The sequence below is a fragment of the Hyperolius riggenbachi genome, chromosome 3, assembly GCF_040937935.1.
Source record: "Hyperolius riggenbachi isolate aHypRig1 chromosome 3, aHypRig1.pri, whole genome shotgun sequence".
Taxonomy (NCBI): Eukaryota; Metazoa; Chordata; class Amphibia; order Anura; family Hyperoliidae; genus Hyperolius; species Hyperolius riggenbachi.
The window spans coordinates 458,160,635-458,175,852 of NC_090648.1; the positions used below are offsets into that span (position 1 = coordinate 458,160,635).

Sequence of the window (15,218 nt, forward strand, 5' to 3'; positions counted from 1 at the left end):
CTGCAATTTAGTGAATCTACCCTCCAAGGAGACTGTCTGGCAATGCCCCTACTATTAATTCACCGTAGTTGCACCCATTGAACAGCTGAGGTGCACTTGGGGAACTTTCAGAGATGCAACAGATGTATTAGATGCCCATGGACATGAAACCCTATCAGACAAGACAAATCATTATATAGTGCTTTTCTCCTGGCGGAATCAAAGCGCCAGATCTGCAGCCACTAGGGCACGCTCTGTAGGCTGTAGCAGTGCTTTGGGAGTCTTGCCCACGGTCTCCTCACTGAATAGGTGCTGGCTTGCTGATCAGGATTGGCCAAGATTCAAACCCTGGCCAGAGCCCTTAACCAGTACACTTTCCAACCACAGTCTTGCATTCTGCTGATGCACCTTTAGGAAAGTTCATAAATCGGTCTCTAGCTTTTTATGTAGACTTTGCTTGTTCCATGCTTGAATTTTGAAATTGTGTTTTATAAAGAGTTTTTTTTTTTTTTCCCTGCTAGGTTCGCTATCGAGAACGTATCACAATTCTTAGGGGAAACCATGAAAGCAGGCAGATCACACAAGTATATGGTTTTTACGATGAATGTTTGAGAAAGTACGGGAATGCAAACGTGTGGAAATACTTTACAGACTTGTTCGACTACCTTCCGTTAACTGCCTTAGTGGATGGCCAGGTATGTACAAATTTGTCCGCAGCACATTTACGTCTCTAGTGGAAGATAAAAGAAATATAGGTGGAATTTTTCTGTGTTCTCCAAGTTTTTGTTAACCATTTAGGTGGCATATTTGAACTGAGAAAACTTCTAGGCTCGGTGGTGAAAAAACCCTTCTAGTATACAAAATGGGGAAGAAGCCCTGTATAATTTCGGTTCTCTCTGGTATGTTGGTTTTTAAAAGTTTACCCGAGACATTCAAGCTGCAAGAATGTATTCACCTGGGGCTTCCACGGCTCCGTGTACACCATGTTCTGTCCTCCCAGGCTGCTCCTTTCCTCTGCTGGCCAGCCTGGTTCATTTCCCAGTCGCACTGTATGCTCTCTGCCACGGGAGTGCTATAGGGGCTTGCACAACTGGCAAATGTACCGGGTCAGCCAGCATAGGAATGGAGCGGCCAGGAGGACAGCAAGGGAGCCCTAGGCAAGTATAAATTCTTGCAGCTTTAATGTCTCAGGTCTCCTTTAAAGCAGACCTGTGACAAAGAAATAGACTTTATATTTACATCTTCCAAGGCTATTTGCAGTTAAATGCATCAAAAAAACAGAAGAAACCAAGAACTGAGAAAACAGTCATTTGGCCGCCTCCCTCCCCTATACAGTTTCCTGGTGTCTGCTTTCTCCATCCCCTATACTTCCCTGGTTTCTAGTGGCCCCCTCCCTCCCCTATACAGTTCCCTGGTGTCTAATTTCCCTCCTCCCGTTCTACATTTCCCTGGTGTCAAGTGACCCAGCTCCCTCCCCTATACAGTTCCCTGGTGTCTAGTGCTTTCCCCTTCCTTCCTCCATATGGCTTCTCTGGTGATCTAGAGCTTCACCTCCAATATAGCTGCCATGGTGGTTTAGAGTGGGCCAAACAAAGCAAGGTGGGAAAACCACGTGATGGCTCTGTGGACCAGAGCCATCACATGCAGCCAGCTTGAGCAGTTATATCTGCTCAACCACACTAGAGCAATGCTTGGGTGTTTTTTGACGTTTCTGCTGAAAATGTAGTGTCCGGCTGTCCCACATGGTCGTTTAGCAAACTGGCATGATGGATCTACAAACCATGCCAGCGAATGAGCGGATTGCAGCTCAGAACCATGATCGCGATTGGGTGGGCAAAATCTCGCAATTTACGCTTGTGATTCCCATTCAAAAGAGCGAGAATCACATGTCACAAGTTTGCGATTAAACAAACGCTGCAATGAGAATGTATTCCTAGGGATACATTAGCAGCAGGGCTTTGCTGATCGCCCTGTGACCCAGTGGCCTTTGGATTGATCCAGCTTTCACAATTGTCTGGCCTTGTTTCTTTACAATGTTTGTTTAAAAATACCAAGCATTCTTGTTGGAAAGGTTTTCACATCTGATCAGTGACTTGTATCCCTGTCGTTACAACACCCCCCCCCCCCCCCCCTCGTCAGAAACGCACCCATTTTCTGCAAACCTGGACAGTTGCAGATCTGGAAAATGCCACAGGTGCTTTCAGTCCTGGATTGGAACCTGAAATGCAAATACACTGTTGAAACAAGCAGTGTCCAGCCTGTCCAGTTCCACAGGCTCTATGTATTTCTTGCTTGTCCTTTTTAGGTTTTAGTAGTGATGTGATTTGTGGAGGATATATGCTATGATAGAGTGGATGTTTTTTTTTTTTTTTTTTTTTTTTTTTTTTTTTTTTTTAGCAGAAAGTTCCCCTTTTTAAATGTTGTAATGCACTTTTTTTTCTTTCTTTTGAAGCCTCGTTAAGATTTGAGTAAGCAGATCTTGATGACTGATATCTAGGCCAATCTGCAAATGTGCAGAAAATACTTGGCCTTGGGGCCCTTTTCCACTACCAGCGTTTCGCGATCTGATTCATATCACCGTGCAAACGTTGGCACTAGAGGGAAAATCATGCCTAATGGTAACGCTGTCCTGCAATGTTTGAGCTCTTATTCTTTGTATAAGCGCTCGGGAAAATCTAATTGCATTGCTGTGATTTTCACCGCAATTTAGCAATTTCCTGTTTTTTGGTTTTTTTTTTTTTGCTTCCTGGTGCAAATCGAGAATGTGGATGATCCAGAATTGCACTGTACATCCAACAGATTGCTGGCCAATCGCAGAGGAATCACTTTAGCGGACATTGATAGAAAACACGATCGCATCAGTGTGATTGCATTTCTTAGTGGAAAAGGGCCCTAAGAGCCACTGTGGCATCAGCATCCTGGGGGCTGCATTGCTGAAAGCAAACCAGCTCTGCTGTGTTCACATGCCTTACAGTGCCAGCTTTTTAGATCATGTTTTTCACCTAAGCTTTTCTTCATCGCCAAGCCTTCTAAACGTGTTGTCAGTGTTTAACCTCATTTCTTAGTACTGTTGAGCTTTGAGAATGTCTGAGCTTTTCTTGTGAACTAATGTGACACTTTTTTTTTTTTTTTAAACTGAAGTCTGTTATTTATAGCAAATGTAGCTCAGCACATGTGAAAGTCATGAGATTTTCGAGTGCTTGGAACTGAAATAGTCTGCTTACCTTATTAGCAGTCTCTGAATGTTGCTATTAAAAAGCTACAGACAGAACGTGGTACAACTTGTCTGACGTCCTAAAGAAAATGCATTACAAGTATTGCTATTTTCTCTGTTTAAAGGATACCGGCAGCCTTGTTCTTTCACCAGATAAGGGCTCTTTCACACCGGGAGCTGTTCTCAGTTTTGACGGAACGCACCAAGGATGCGGTAAGGTAACATGAGCTTATTGACTCTCATGTTACCTTCCACATTAGACAAAGCGTTCCAGAGGTGTTACGTTGTAACGCGTGTGAAAATCTGGTTTGTGCACCCGTTAGCTAGTGTGAAAGAGCCCTTAGTCACTTGTGGCAGCAGAGTGTTGACTGTAAACAGTTTGGTTGCTATTTTCTCTGCTGACCTTGAAAGTATTTTTTGATGTAATCTGATATGAGACAGTTCATGAATATGTAGTAATGCTTTTTTAAAAGTGTTTTTTTTTTTTTTTTTTTTTACTTTTTTGCAGATCTTTTGTTTACATGGAGGGCTGTCTCCTTCAATAGATACACTGGATCATATTCGCGCACTTGATCGTCTGCAGGAAGTTCCTCATGAGGTAAACTTCTCAGCAAACCTTATGGACTATTTTGCTAGGGGTAAAAATCTAACTGGTGGCAATCATGTGTGCATTGTTCTAGCTCATAATTTGGGTCAATGGTCCATGTTAAGGGGCAATGATGTACAGTAAGAGCTATTTTACACAGACTGTTTTGAAGTGGTGCAGTTGGACAACATTGGCTAACTGCTTCCTGTAGCATCAAAAATGTTACGCTTGTGATGAATGTGATGGTGGTCCAGAACGATAATTTAGGAATTGTCAAATCGGGGATTTCTGTGATAGTCATCTCTGCATGGGGAAGTTTGAAGAAGCAGCTTCAAACTTCCCCAAGTTCTGGCGCGTGCGACCCACAGCATCGGTAGTGTTCACACACCTTCCGCCCGAGTCCAATGCTGGCTGTCCTCTCTCGCTGTCTGCTGGCTCTTGTGCATGGCATACTTCCTGGTTCCTGTATGTCACATGACATACAGGAAGTATGCTGTGCATTAGAGCCTGCAGGAGGTAAAGTGGATAGACTGGCATTGCTGGACTCATGCTGAAAGATATGTCCAACACTGCCGTAGCTAGGACAGACGGGGACACAGGAAACGCAGAGACTGAGGGGGGCACAGAGAGAGACGGGGACAGAGACACAGGGGAAACAAAGCTCGATGTGAAGGGAATCATAATGGCAATTTCGGACAGAAATTGCTCGAATTTTTCCTAAAATTGTTCAGGCCTAGTGACCGGGCAGTTCAAACCAATTATAGTGCCATCTTGTCACTTCCTGCTTTCACCAGAGAGTGTTCGGAAGGAATGGTATTTAGAGTCCAAAACACCTGACATCCACTTAGAGTACATGCAGTGAATTTTTTTTACCGATAGTTTTGTAGTGTAGTCTTTGTTTTTTAATGGATTGGCAGTCGAGCGGGTGAATAACTTGCCTGTTCCTGCTGAAAGGGTCATTAATCTTAGAGAATCTGTAACAACCCCTTTCAGTTACATGCAAGATACAAGAGGGGAGTTGAATGAGACCATTAGGCATATTTAAAGGGATACTGTAGGGGGGTCGGGGGAAAATGAGCTGAACTTACCCGGGGCTTCTAATGGTCCCCCGCAGACATCCTGTGTTGGCGCAGCCACTCCCCGATGCTACGGCCCCGCCTCCGGTTCACTTCTGGAATTTCTGACTTTAAAGTCAGAAAACCACTCCGCCTGCGTTGCCGTGTCCTCGATCCCGCTGATGGCACCAGGAGCGTACTGCGCAGGCACAGACCATACTGGGCTTCTGCTATACACTCCTGGTGACATCGGCGGGAGCGAGGACACGGCAACGCAGGCGAAGTGATTTTCTGACTTTAAAGTCAGAAATTCCAGAAGTGAACCGGAGGCGGGGCCGGAGCATCGGTGAGTGGCTGCGCCAACACAGGATGTCTGCGGGGGACCATTAGAAGCCCCGGGTAAGTTCAGCTCATTTTCCCCCGACCCCCCCTACAGTATCCCTTTAAAACATTTCACCAAGTTTCTTTGTCTTTATGACAACCATGTGCTGCAAAGATTTTAGAAAAAAAAAACCCACTAAAGCAGCTCACCTATGGCTTTGTCTCTGCACCAAAATAATTTTCTGTTACTAGCTGAGATGGTATTCAGGTCCGGCTGCACATGGCTTTTGAAAAGACCTTTAATGTCTCTATAGATTTGAAAAACAAATGTAAAATCCCATTGAGATCCTATCCATATTACAATTAGAACCATAAGGATCCTTTAGGAGTTGGTAGCGAAAATTAGCATCTGGATCTAAGCCTACCTAACAATAAACCTACACATGGAAGCATAGTTTATTTAGTATTTTGACATATGGTATAGCTGTTAAAGTACAGTAAAAATTAAGCTCTTGCTATAAAGATTTAGGACAAATGCAATCAAGGCACCAATCCACGGCTTTATAGAGAATTCAATGTGCAACCAGAGATTTTTCTATAGTAAAAAAAGAGAAAATCCTCCTTTAGGATTTTCCATTTTAACTGTATCTTTAAGCCAATCCTGATGTCATTTCCACCCTTACTCTCCTCTGCCTGATTGTGAATGCATTGCCCACCCTCCTCCCAGTCTTCAGACACTCCCACCAGCTCTGCAGTAGTAAGTGCATTATCATTGTGTGACTCTGCAGAGGTGGTTTATTTATATGCATGGATTTCAGAAGCTGCTGGGGTGAGTGCTTTTCTCAGCTTCTCAGCATGAGAAATATTGGCCAATCAGAGAGGACAGAGGTGTGGGAGGGGAAAACAGGAGGGAAAGATGCTTCAGTTAATCGGGTTGCATTAGTTATGTCTGAGGGAAAAAGAGAGGGAAGAAAAAAGAAAATCCAGCATGCCCTGCAACTTCCTTTTGTGTGGCAGATGTACCAAATAAGAGCCAGGGAAACTGAAGAATGTTTTATGGATAAGAAAAGCAAGAGTGATTTTTAAATTTTCGATTGCCAGATAAGCATCCTTATTACTTTTTTACCAGATAAAAAATGATTTTTGATTTTATGCCCGACAGTTACCGTACTTTAAGCAGTGGATTGGTGCCTCTGTTGCATTTGTCCTAAATCTGTGGTCTATGGATTGTTTGCTCACAGGTGCACACAACTAAGGGAGCAACTAGACACCATAGTCTTGCAGCACATTTGGTGTGAACTCTCTATGCCTACTGCAGCACTAACAATCTTTTCTGTTTCAGGGTCCCATGTGTGACTTGCTGTGGTCAGATCCGGATGACCGCGGTGGTTGGGGCATTTCTCCTAGAGGTGCCGGCTACACATTTGGACAGGACATCTCTGAAACCTTTAACCACGCCAATGGCCTTACTCTGGTTTCTCGAGCCCATCAGCTAGTGATGGAGGTAGGTGCTGAATTCTTTAAAGCTTTGATGGATTACAAAGAAACTGATTTGTATTATGTTGTGTATGTGACTGTCTGCTATATAAATGTTGTCTGTTTTTTTTTTTTTTTTTTTTTTTTTTTTTTTTTTTTTTAGGGATACAACTGGTGCCATGACCGGAATGTAGTAACAATATTTAGTGCTCCAAACTATTGTTATCGCTGTGGGAATCAGGCTGCAATAATGGAACTTGATGACACTCTGAAATACTCCTTGTAAGTATGAAGCCGGTGAAAGATCATGTGCTATTTATAAGTGTAATCTCATGCATTAATGTAGGAGTAGTATACACCCAAATGCCTGGTGATTAAGCATATATGTAGCATTAGTCTTGCAATATGCTTCATTGAGCTAAGGGCTGAGATGGCTCCAACCCAATTTTTATTGAAGGAATCATAAGGACCAAATAATGCTCCTGTCTCAGTTATTCCTGATATTGGCCTCAATTCACTAAGCTTATCTCCTGTCTTTAATAACTCTTCTAGAGTTGTTACCATGGTGATAAGGCATGTAGTATTCAGGAAACATTTTACCTCAGGCAAACCTAAAATTAACTCTTCTGTCTTTAAGTTAACTCTTCAATCCTTAAAGAGAACCCGAGGTGTGTTTAAAGAATGTTATCTGCATACAGAGGCTGGATCTGCCTATACAGCCCAGCCTCTGTTGCTATCCCAAACCCCACTAAGGTCCCCCTGCACTCTGCAATCCCTCATAAATCACAGCCATGCTGTGAGGCTGTGTTTACATCTGTAGTGTCAATCTCAGCTGCTCCCCCGCCTCCTGCATAGCTCCGGTCCCTGCCCCCATCCCTTCCCTCCAATCAGCAGGGAGGGAAGGGATGCAGGCGGGGACTGGAGTTCTGCAGGAGGCGGGGAGAGCAGCAGACTGACACTATAGAGATAAACACAGCCAGCCCTGACAAGCTGTTTGTCAGCAGCGTGGCTGTGATTTATGAGGGATTGCAGAGTGCAGGGGGACCTTAGGGGGGTTTGGGATAGCAACAGAGGCTGGGCTGTATAGGCAGATCCAGCCTCTGTATGCAGATAATATTCTTCAAACCCACCTCGGGTTCTCTTTAAAATAACTCCAGAGTTAGACGGGCTGTTTATTAACTGCATGTGAAAATAACTACAGAGGAGGTAAAATAACTAGAGGAGGTAACTTAACCACTTTACCCCCGCGCGTACGTATTTCTCCGCCCCTTTTTCCATCCTTTAAAAACCAGGGACGGAGAAACACGTACTTTCCGCGTTCCCGACGCTGTCCGCGCTCCCGCTCGTAAACACGCCGCCCGCCGCTAGTAAAACCGCCGCCGCCCGCTCGCCCGGAGATCAATGAACGGGAAAATCCATTCCCGTTCGTTGATCTAAGCCCCACAATGACCCGCTGCTCTCCTATGGGCAGCGCGATCATTGTGAGAAGAAACTCACGTGTCCAGCCTCCTTATTCTTCCTCCAAGCTTCCGGAAGGAGGCTTGGAGGTCGCAATAAAGCAAAAAGTTACTGTGGCCATCTTGTGGCCAAATAGTAAACTACACCCTACACATTTTTCACATACAAATAAATGACTTTTACACAAAAAATTAACTCATTACCTCCCACACTCCCCATTTTTTTTTTTTTGTAATTAAAAAAAAATTCAAAAATTTACAATTAAAAAAAATACATAATTAGTTACCTTAGGGACTGAACTTTTTAAATATTTAAGTCAAGAGGGTATAACACTGTTACTTTATAAACTATGGGCTTGTAATTAGGGATGGACGCAAAACTGAAAAAAATGCACCTTTATTTCCAAATGAAATATTGGCGCCAAACATTGTGATAGGGACATAATTTAAACGGTTTTATAACCGGGACAAAAGGGCACATAAATTTCATGGGTTTTAATTACAGTAGCATGCATTATTTAAAAACTATAATGGCCGAAAACTGAAAAATAATTTTTTTTTTCCCCACATTTTTCCTATTTTCCCATTAAAACACATTTAGAAAAAAATAATTCTTGGCATAATGTCCCACCTAAAGAAAGCCTAATTGGTGGCGGAAAAAACAAGATATAGTTCATTTCATTGCGATAAGTAATGATAAAGTTATAGACGAATGAATGGAAGGAGCGCTGAAAGGTGAAAATTGCTCTGGTGGTCAGGGGGTAAAACCCCTCAGTGGTGAAGTGGTTAAAGGGAATGTCCAAGCAAAATAAAAAAATGAGTTTCACTTACCTGGGGCTTCTACCAGCCCCATGCAGCCATCCTGTGCCCTCGTAGTCACTCACTGCTGCTCCAGTCCCCCGCTGGCAGCTTGCCGACCTCGGAGGTCGGCAGGACGCATTGCGTACATTTGTACGCATTCCCGCTAGTGCAGGAACATTAACGCATACATTTTTACGCATTATTGGTTCAATGCGTAAAAATTTACGCATTGAACCAGGAACGCGTAAAAATGTATGCGTTAATGTTCCTGCACTAGCGGGAATGCGTAAAAATGTACGCAATGCGTCCCGCCGACCTCCGAGGTCGGCAAGCTGCCAGCGGGGGACTGGAGCAGCAGTGAGTGACTACGAGGGCACAGGATGGCTGCATGGGGCTGGTAGAAGCCCCAGGTAAGTGAAACTCATTTTTTTGATTTTGCTTGGACATTCCCTTTAAGGAATGCAGAGATAAGATAACTCTTATGTGGAGGTAAGTTTTCTCTTGCCTTATCTCCAGCATGATCTTAGTGAATTGAGGCCATTGTCTTTAATTTTTAGGAGTCTTTGAATCGTTGTAAAGGTGCCCCAGTACATTAGTCGATTTTCACTCTATATGCCTGGTAGATTGGATCATCATGATCGAATCTACCAGAGATCGGTGCTGCAAAGTGCTTGCTCGTAATTTTGATCAGCTTCTGACTGAAATCAATCAATCCAATCTGGAAATTGTTTTGGTTGGCTGCATGGTGGTTGTAATGTTCTATTTCCCTATGACTGAGGGACCATGGCTGGTCTCTCTTCCCTCTCCCCCATGTGTAAGGGCTGGTTCACAGGGGTGATTACAGGTCGTTTTCTGCCAGGCACTGCACGTGGTTAAGCTCTGCCCATTCAAGGGAATGGCAGCGCTTGCTCTGTACTTTTATCATAATTTGCGCAAAGGTTTTCTTTCACTAATGGAGAAAAGGGTATATTTTCACTGCATAGAGCAGTTCAAGATGGCTTATTTCTATCTCATGGCAAAGGCTTAATGCTGGGAATACACGGTTTGTTTCTGCCAGTCGATTCTCTGCTCAATCGTGGTGTTTTTTTTTTTTTTTTTTTTTTCTGCCAGTCTATTCTCTTCCGCTCGTTTTTATTATCTTCTTCCATTCACTTCTATCAGAAATCGAGTGGCGAAACGATCGAACGGGAGATCAGACATGTTGGAAATGATCTATCTGCCGCCGAAATGAACATTGTATTCCCAGCATAAGACACACTCTGCCTCTGTTTTGATTCTGCTCCCACCACCTTCTCCTTCCCTCTGCTGAATAGCAGAAAAGAGGTGGGGCAGAGTGAAGGCACATGCCTCAGAGAGCTTCAGCCAGCAATGATTACATTTGCTACTAGCACTAACCAGAGATAAGCTATCTGGACACGGATTAGGGTGATAAAACAAGTAATAAATCTTGAACACTTTCAATTCTATAGATGAGGGGTGTTGCATGTTGACCTAGGTTTTATAGCTCCCCTTTTAGCAAATTCATCACTAACCTACATTTTATCATTTCTAGCTTGCAGTTTGACCCAGCGCCACGCAGAGGAGAACCTCATGTGACCCGTCGCACCCCAGACTACTTTCTGTAAACAGAACTTTACGTTTGTACAGTATTGCCACAAGCAGGATCTTGACTTGGGAGCCGAGAAGCATCAGTTTCAGTCGAGAGAGCATTTGTCACACATGTACTGTTCTCAAATGGACCAAAAGATGTGCCATATAACTACAGCAAAGCCTCTCGTCTCAACAGCCCATGACCACGTTAGAAAAAGACCCTGTTCATTTGCATGCTCAAGCCGACCTCGTCTATCAAAGAGAAAATGTCCCGGTTTCCTGGCATAGCACTACTTGTAGTCATTTTTTGCTTTCTCAGAGACTGCAATAAACCTTAAGATGTAAACATTAACACCTTGTGAATACAATTTAACTTTCCATTTAGCAAATAGCTTTACTCGGCATGATTGTAGATAAAAGATAGAAATCGCCTGGAAAGCCCCCTTATCCCCTACTTGGAGGTATACAGCCACCACAGCTGGTGTGGAGGGAATCTATGGACCTCTCAATAAGTACCAAGGCCTACATTGCCTCCTTTGTGACTACAGAAATGTTTATTTTCAGGGAATAGTCTAATTTAATTTTTTTCACCCTTGCCCAGGTCCCCCCATTTTTTTTTCCTTCCTCCGTTCCTATTCATTGTTTAATGTTAGTTTTGACAATAACATTTTCTGTAACTGTTGCGATCCACAGGCAGCAATGGAGTTTTTTCATAATAAAACTTGTGACCGAAGTTCTTGGAAATGTGAAACTTTTAATTTGTTTTTCATATTTACTTCTACGTGACAAAAAATGCGATGAAATGGTTTGTGGAATTGTAAACAAGCTCCAGAAAACCAATAAAGTTTTAAGATCTTTTCAGAGGGTTTGGAAGTCTGACTCAAGGATTTCTTGCAAATATGTGGAAATATCCTAAGAAATACTGTATCTGTTTGATTCTATATACTTTAGTGCAGGCATACTACTTCTTTTAGGGCCAGTGTTTCTCAACATCTTATTGGTATGAACCCCTTTTAAAACCCTGTGCTCACCAAGTACCCAGTAGCATAGTAAACATTATCACAAGTACTCCTTGACAAATATATATCTAATCGTAGTACATAATTGGTTCTAAACAATTTCCAAGCATTTACTGTTGCTTTTGCTTTTAGTTAGCTAAAATACTAATTTGGTGTTTAAATAAGATTTATCATTTTCTGAAAGTCTAAATTTGTTAAACTTGGTTAAGTATATCAAGCCTGAGTACCCCTTAGAACCATCAGGAGTACCCCCTGGGGTACGCCTATTACACGTTGAGAACCTAGGTTTTAGGCCACGCTTAGTGTTGCGTTGCAATGCAGCATAACGGCTATTTTGTAATGTGGCGTGCTGCACTGCAATGCACCACTGTTCCAAAGTGCAGCTGGCCTGCACAGTAACACTGACCCGCTGGGGCTTCGGAAAAAGCAGAGCCAGATCAGGTCCATGCTACTGTGGAGGTGCAGTCCGCTTATACCCGAGCAGCAGCAGCACGGCCCAGGATTGGCTTTTTGCATGCTACTGTGAGTCATTGATAAGCGGCTTTGCAGTGGGATGAGGATGAAGAAAGCCTCTGGGTCATCCACGTGCTTCCCTCTATTAATGCAAGTACCCAAATTGGGCACACTTTTTTTTTTTTTTCCCCCTACAGGTTTCCTTTAACCGCTTCCTGAGAAGTGGCCAGATTAAAAGGTCTGTTTGGTTAACTGCAAACAGGATGTTGTAACGGGTTTCATATCTACCGCTGTGCATGCACTCGCTCCCTGCCAGGACTGACCTGTGATTGATTGCGCTGGGAGGCCGGGAGTGCTCTGTGCATGTCATGACTACATTGTGCACATGAACAGAGCGCTCCCGGATGTGGGATTGTGTGAACAAGGACGGCTCATCCCAGCTCCTTACATGAATGCCTGACCAGGCTGACCAGGAAGTAGCTGTGGGGGGTATTTGTGAAAGAGGGGGAGTGCTGGGCATGAAGACTGCTTCATATACATGCCTGCTCACAGTTTTTACGGTTTCAGCTCTGGTAACTTTTAACAAGGAGCTTGCCTGTAATGTGGAATTGTACAGTCCCTACAGTAAAGTGGATCCGAGAAACTTTTACTCATTGCAGAATTATGTTCCTTCTATATAGTTTATAGGGCATTCCTCAAGCCAAATATGTCTGTTTTAATATAAGAATTCCCTATTAACTAAACAAGCCTCGCCCACAGCTTTTCAGTGCCTTGGCACTGTAGCAAGGGCTTATGGGAGCACAATATGGGCAGGAGGAGAAGGCTACTAGCCAGAGATTTCAGAGGCAGAGGGGAGGAAAGGGGACTGAATTTACACACAGGCAAGCTGATAGCATCTCCAGCCCTCAGCCTGTGACAAACAGAACATGGCTGCCCTCATTGTATCACAGGAATAAATAATCAAAACATTTTGAAGCTGTTTGCAGCTAGATTTTCTGTGTAAACTATCTAAACTTTAGCTAAGATATGTAGACAAGTTACTTGTTTTAGACAGATTTTCATCTCAGATCCGCTTTAAGTACAATCCTGCAGGGGGAACTATTGGCACAGTAGTGATGATGTGACACATGTTTATGTTCTTTAGTTGTATATCAAGTCTGTTACATAAAATTTTTTGCTTGTCTTGCAAAGCACTCCTAAAGTAAATGGGAACTGATCATAAAAAAAGCCAGATATTTGCCTAAGAGGGAAGGCTCTGGGTCCTGTAGAGCCTTCCCTCTCCTCTGTCACCATTCCAGCGCTGGCTAACTGGTAGCAGTATTTAACCAATTAGGTAAAATGCTCTCTCCGCCACGAAGGCTTCGGGGGAGCCCGCATACTCATGCACAGTATGGAGCTGACTGTCTTTGGGAGGACTCTGCTGCTGAAGTCCCCCGCAGCAGGGGATTCAAAAAGGGGATTGAATGCTTAACTGAGGGGGATGGGACAGGGGTGGGAAGGCTCTATATAATCTCTCCCTCTGCAGAGTGGTGAGCGAAGCATTACCGTTACAGCAGAAGAAACTCACTGGCTTCTGACGTGCCATCGTTGATGTCTCCTAAGCAGCGTCCAGCTTCCTCTCCTTGACAACGGTGGCTCTTGTGATGCACGCACGTCCCACCGCGTCACATGACAAGTGACGCCGCTTTTAACCAGCAGAACCTGGGTGCTGCTGAGGAGAGTTGTTGCCACATTGGAAGCTGGTGTTTCTCCTGCTGTAATGCTCTGCTCACCACTCTGCACAGGGAGAGAGGGGAGGGCTATACTGGGCTGGGGTCTGCCATTGTGGACCAGGTCCCCTGGAGGGCACATACAGGTATCACTACAGGGCAGCTCATCGTGGAGGGGAGGGCTGCCACTGAAGACCAAAATTATAAGCCCTCCCCGAAAATAAAACCTAGCACATTATATGGGGGTAAAATTAATAGAAGTCTTATTTTGGGGGGAAATGTGGTAAAAGTGGCATCTTCATCCAGGCGGAGGATTTTTTAGGCATGGTGATCAATCACCAATTGCAAATTAAACAGGCAACCAGAAGTCTCAATTAACCGGCATGCCTGATGGGGATATTGGGAACAGAACTTTTGGTGGGTTGTAGGCCATAAACTACTTGCCTATCCTCCGGGAGCAGTCTTCTATGCATCCTGCAGCTCCCAGGAGCTTTCTGAGGTCCATGCATGGCTCCTGGTGTGTCAACTGACCCGCTGTGCACAGAGGACGTTGGAAAGATGATAGGAGGATCCATAACTTGCCTCTACTGCATGAGGGAAAGTTTCTGCTGTTTTTAATCAGGTGGCTCAAGCAACTGGCGAGCAATCCCCGCCTAAGCCAGATATTAGAGATCTTGGGCAACACAGCAAAATCCCTATCAATGCTAATTCCTAGGTATTTAAAGGGAACATGTAATTAAAGGTATATGGAGGCTGCCACATTTATTTCCTTTTAAAGAGGAACTGTCACGAAAATCTAAAAATTTAAAACTCATACAAATAAGTACATTTTTCCCGGAGTAAAATTAGCCATAGATTACTTTTCTCCCATGTTGCTGTCACTTACAGTAGGTAGTCGAAATCTGACATTACCGACAGGTTTTGGGCTAGTCTGTCTTGATGGGGGGGGGATTCTCAGCATGACCTTTATTCTTTATAAAGAAAAACAAGTTTGCTTTCTTAAAACAGAAGAATTTGCGATAATTCAGGTTGGAGTGAGCTTGAGATGTCTCCCAGGGCATCACTGCTGAATATATGCAAATTAACCATTGTACCCTTAGAAGCTAAACACCTCCAGAACCGCTGGATTGCAATCATGTGTCAGCTTGTTAACTTGTACAGAGCCATAATAATCCAACATGCATACAGACTGTTTCGGATTGTTTGATCCTAATCAGTGCATGAAGGCAAACTTGTTTTTCTTAGCATTTTAGTAAGGGGGCTTTTAGGACCATTGTAGTCCCTTACACACTCCAATGAGTTCTGGGTCACCATGAGCTTGCTGGTTAGTCTGTACTTCTTTATAAAGACATTGGCCTCAATTCACTAACCTGAGGCTGCTTCCACACAGGGACGTTACAGGCACACGTTAGTGCAGCTCCCCCAACGCACAGCAATGTAACACAAGTGGGCTGTTCACACTGCCCAAGTTGCGTTGTGCGTTGTATGCGGCTTTAGCCGCGTTAGACTGTTTGCACATGCTCAGTGGGAGGCGGAGAGGAGGCGGGGAGATGCCGCT

General features: G+C 43.9%; 1 protein-coding gene across 2 annotated transcripts in view; it reads left to right on the top strand.

The window, feature by feature from the left end:
- The window catches only part of PPP2CA (protein phosphatase 2 catalytic subunit alpha), a 36,755-nt gene extending 25,403 nt beyond the window's left edge, over window positions 1-11,352 (top strand). For both annotated transcript variants that reach the window (XM_068277920.1, XM_068277918.1), the window contains exons 3-7: window positions 501-674; window positions 3,702-3,791; window positions 6,498-6,659; window positions 6,795-6,913; window positions 10,442-11,352. In XM_068277920.1, coding sequence (XP_068134021.1) covers window positions 501-674; window positions 3,702-3,791; window positions 6,498-6,659; window positions 6,795-6,913; window positions 10,442-10,514 — 618 coding nt within the window. In that variant the 3' untranslated portion in view covers window positions 10,515-11,352. The remainder of the gene's footprint in view (window positions 1-500; window positions 675-3,701; window positions 3,792-6,497; window positions 6,660-6,794; window positions 6,914-10,441) is intronic.
- Window positions 11,353-15,218: the final 3,866 nt, after the last annotated feature.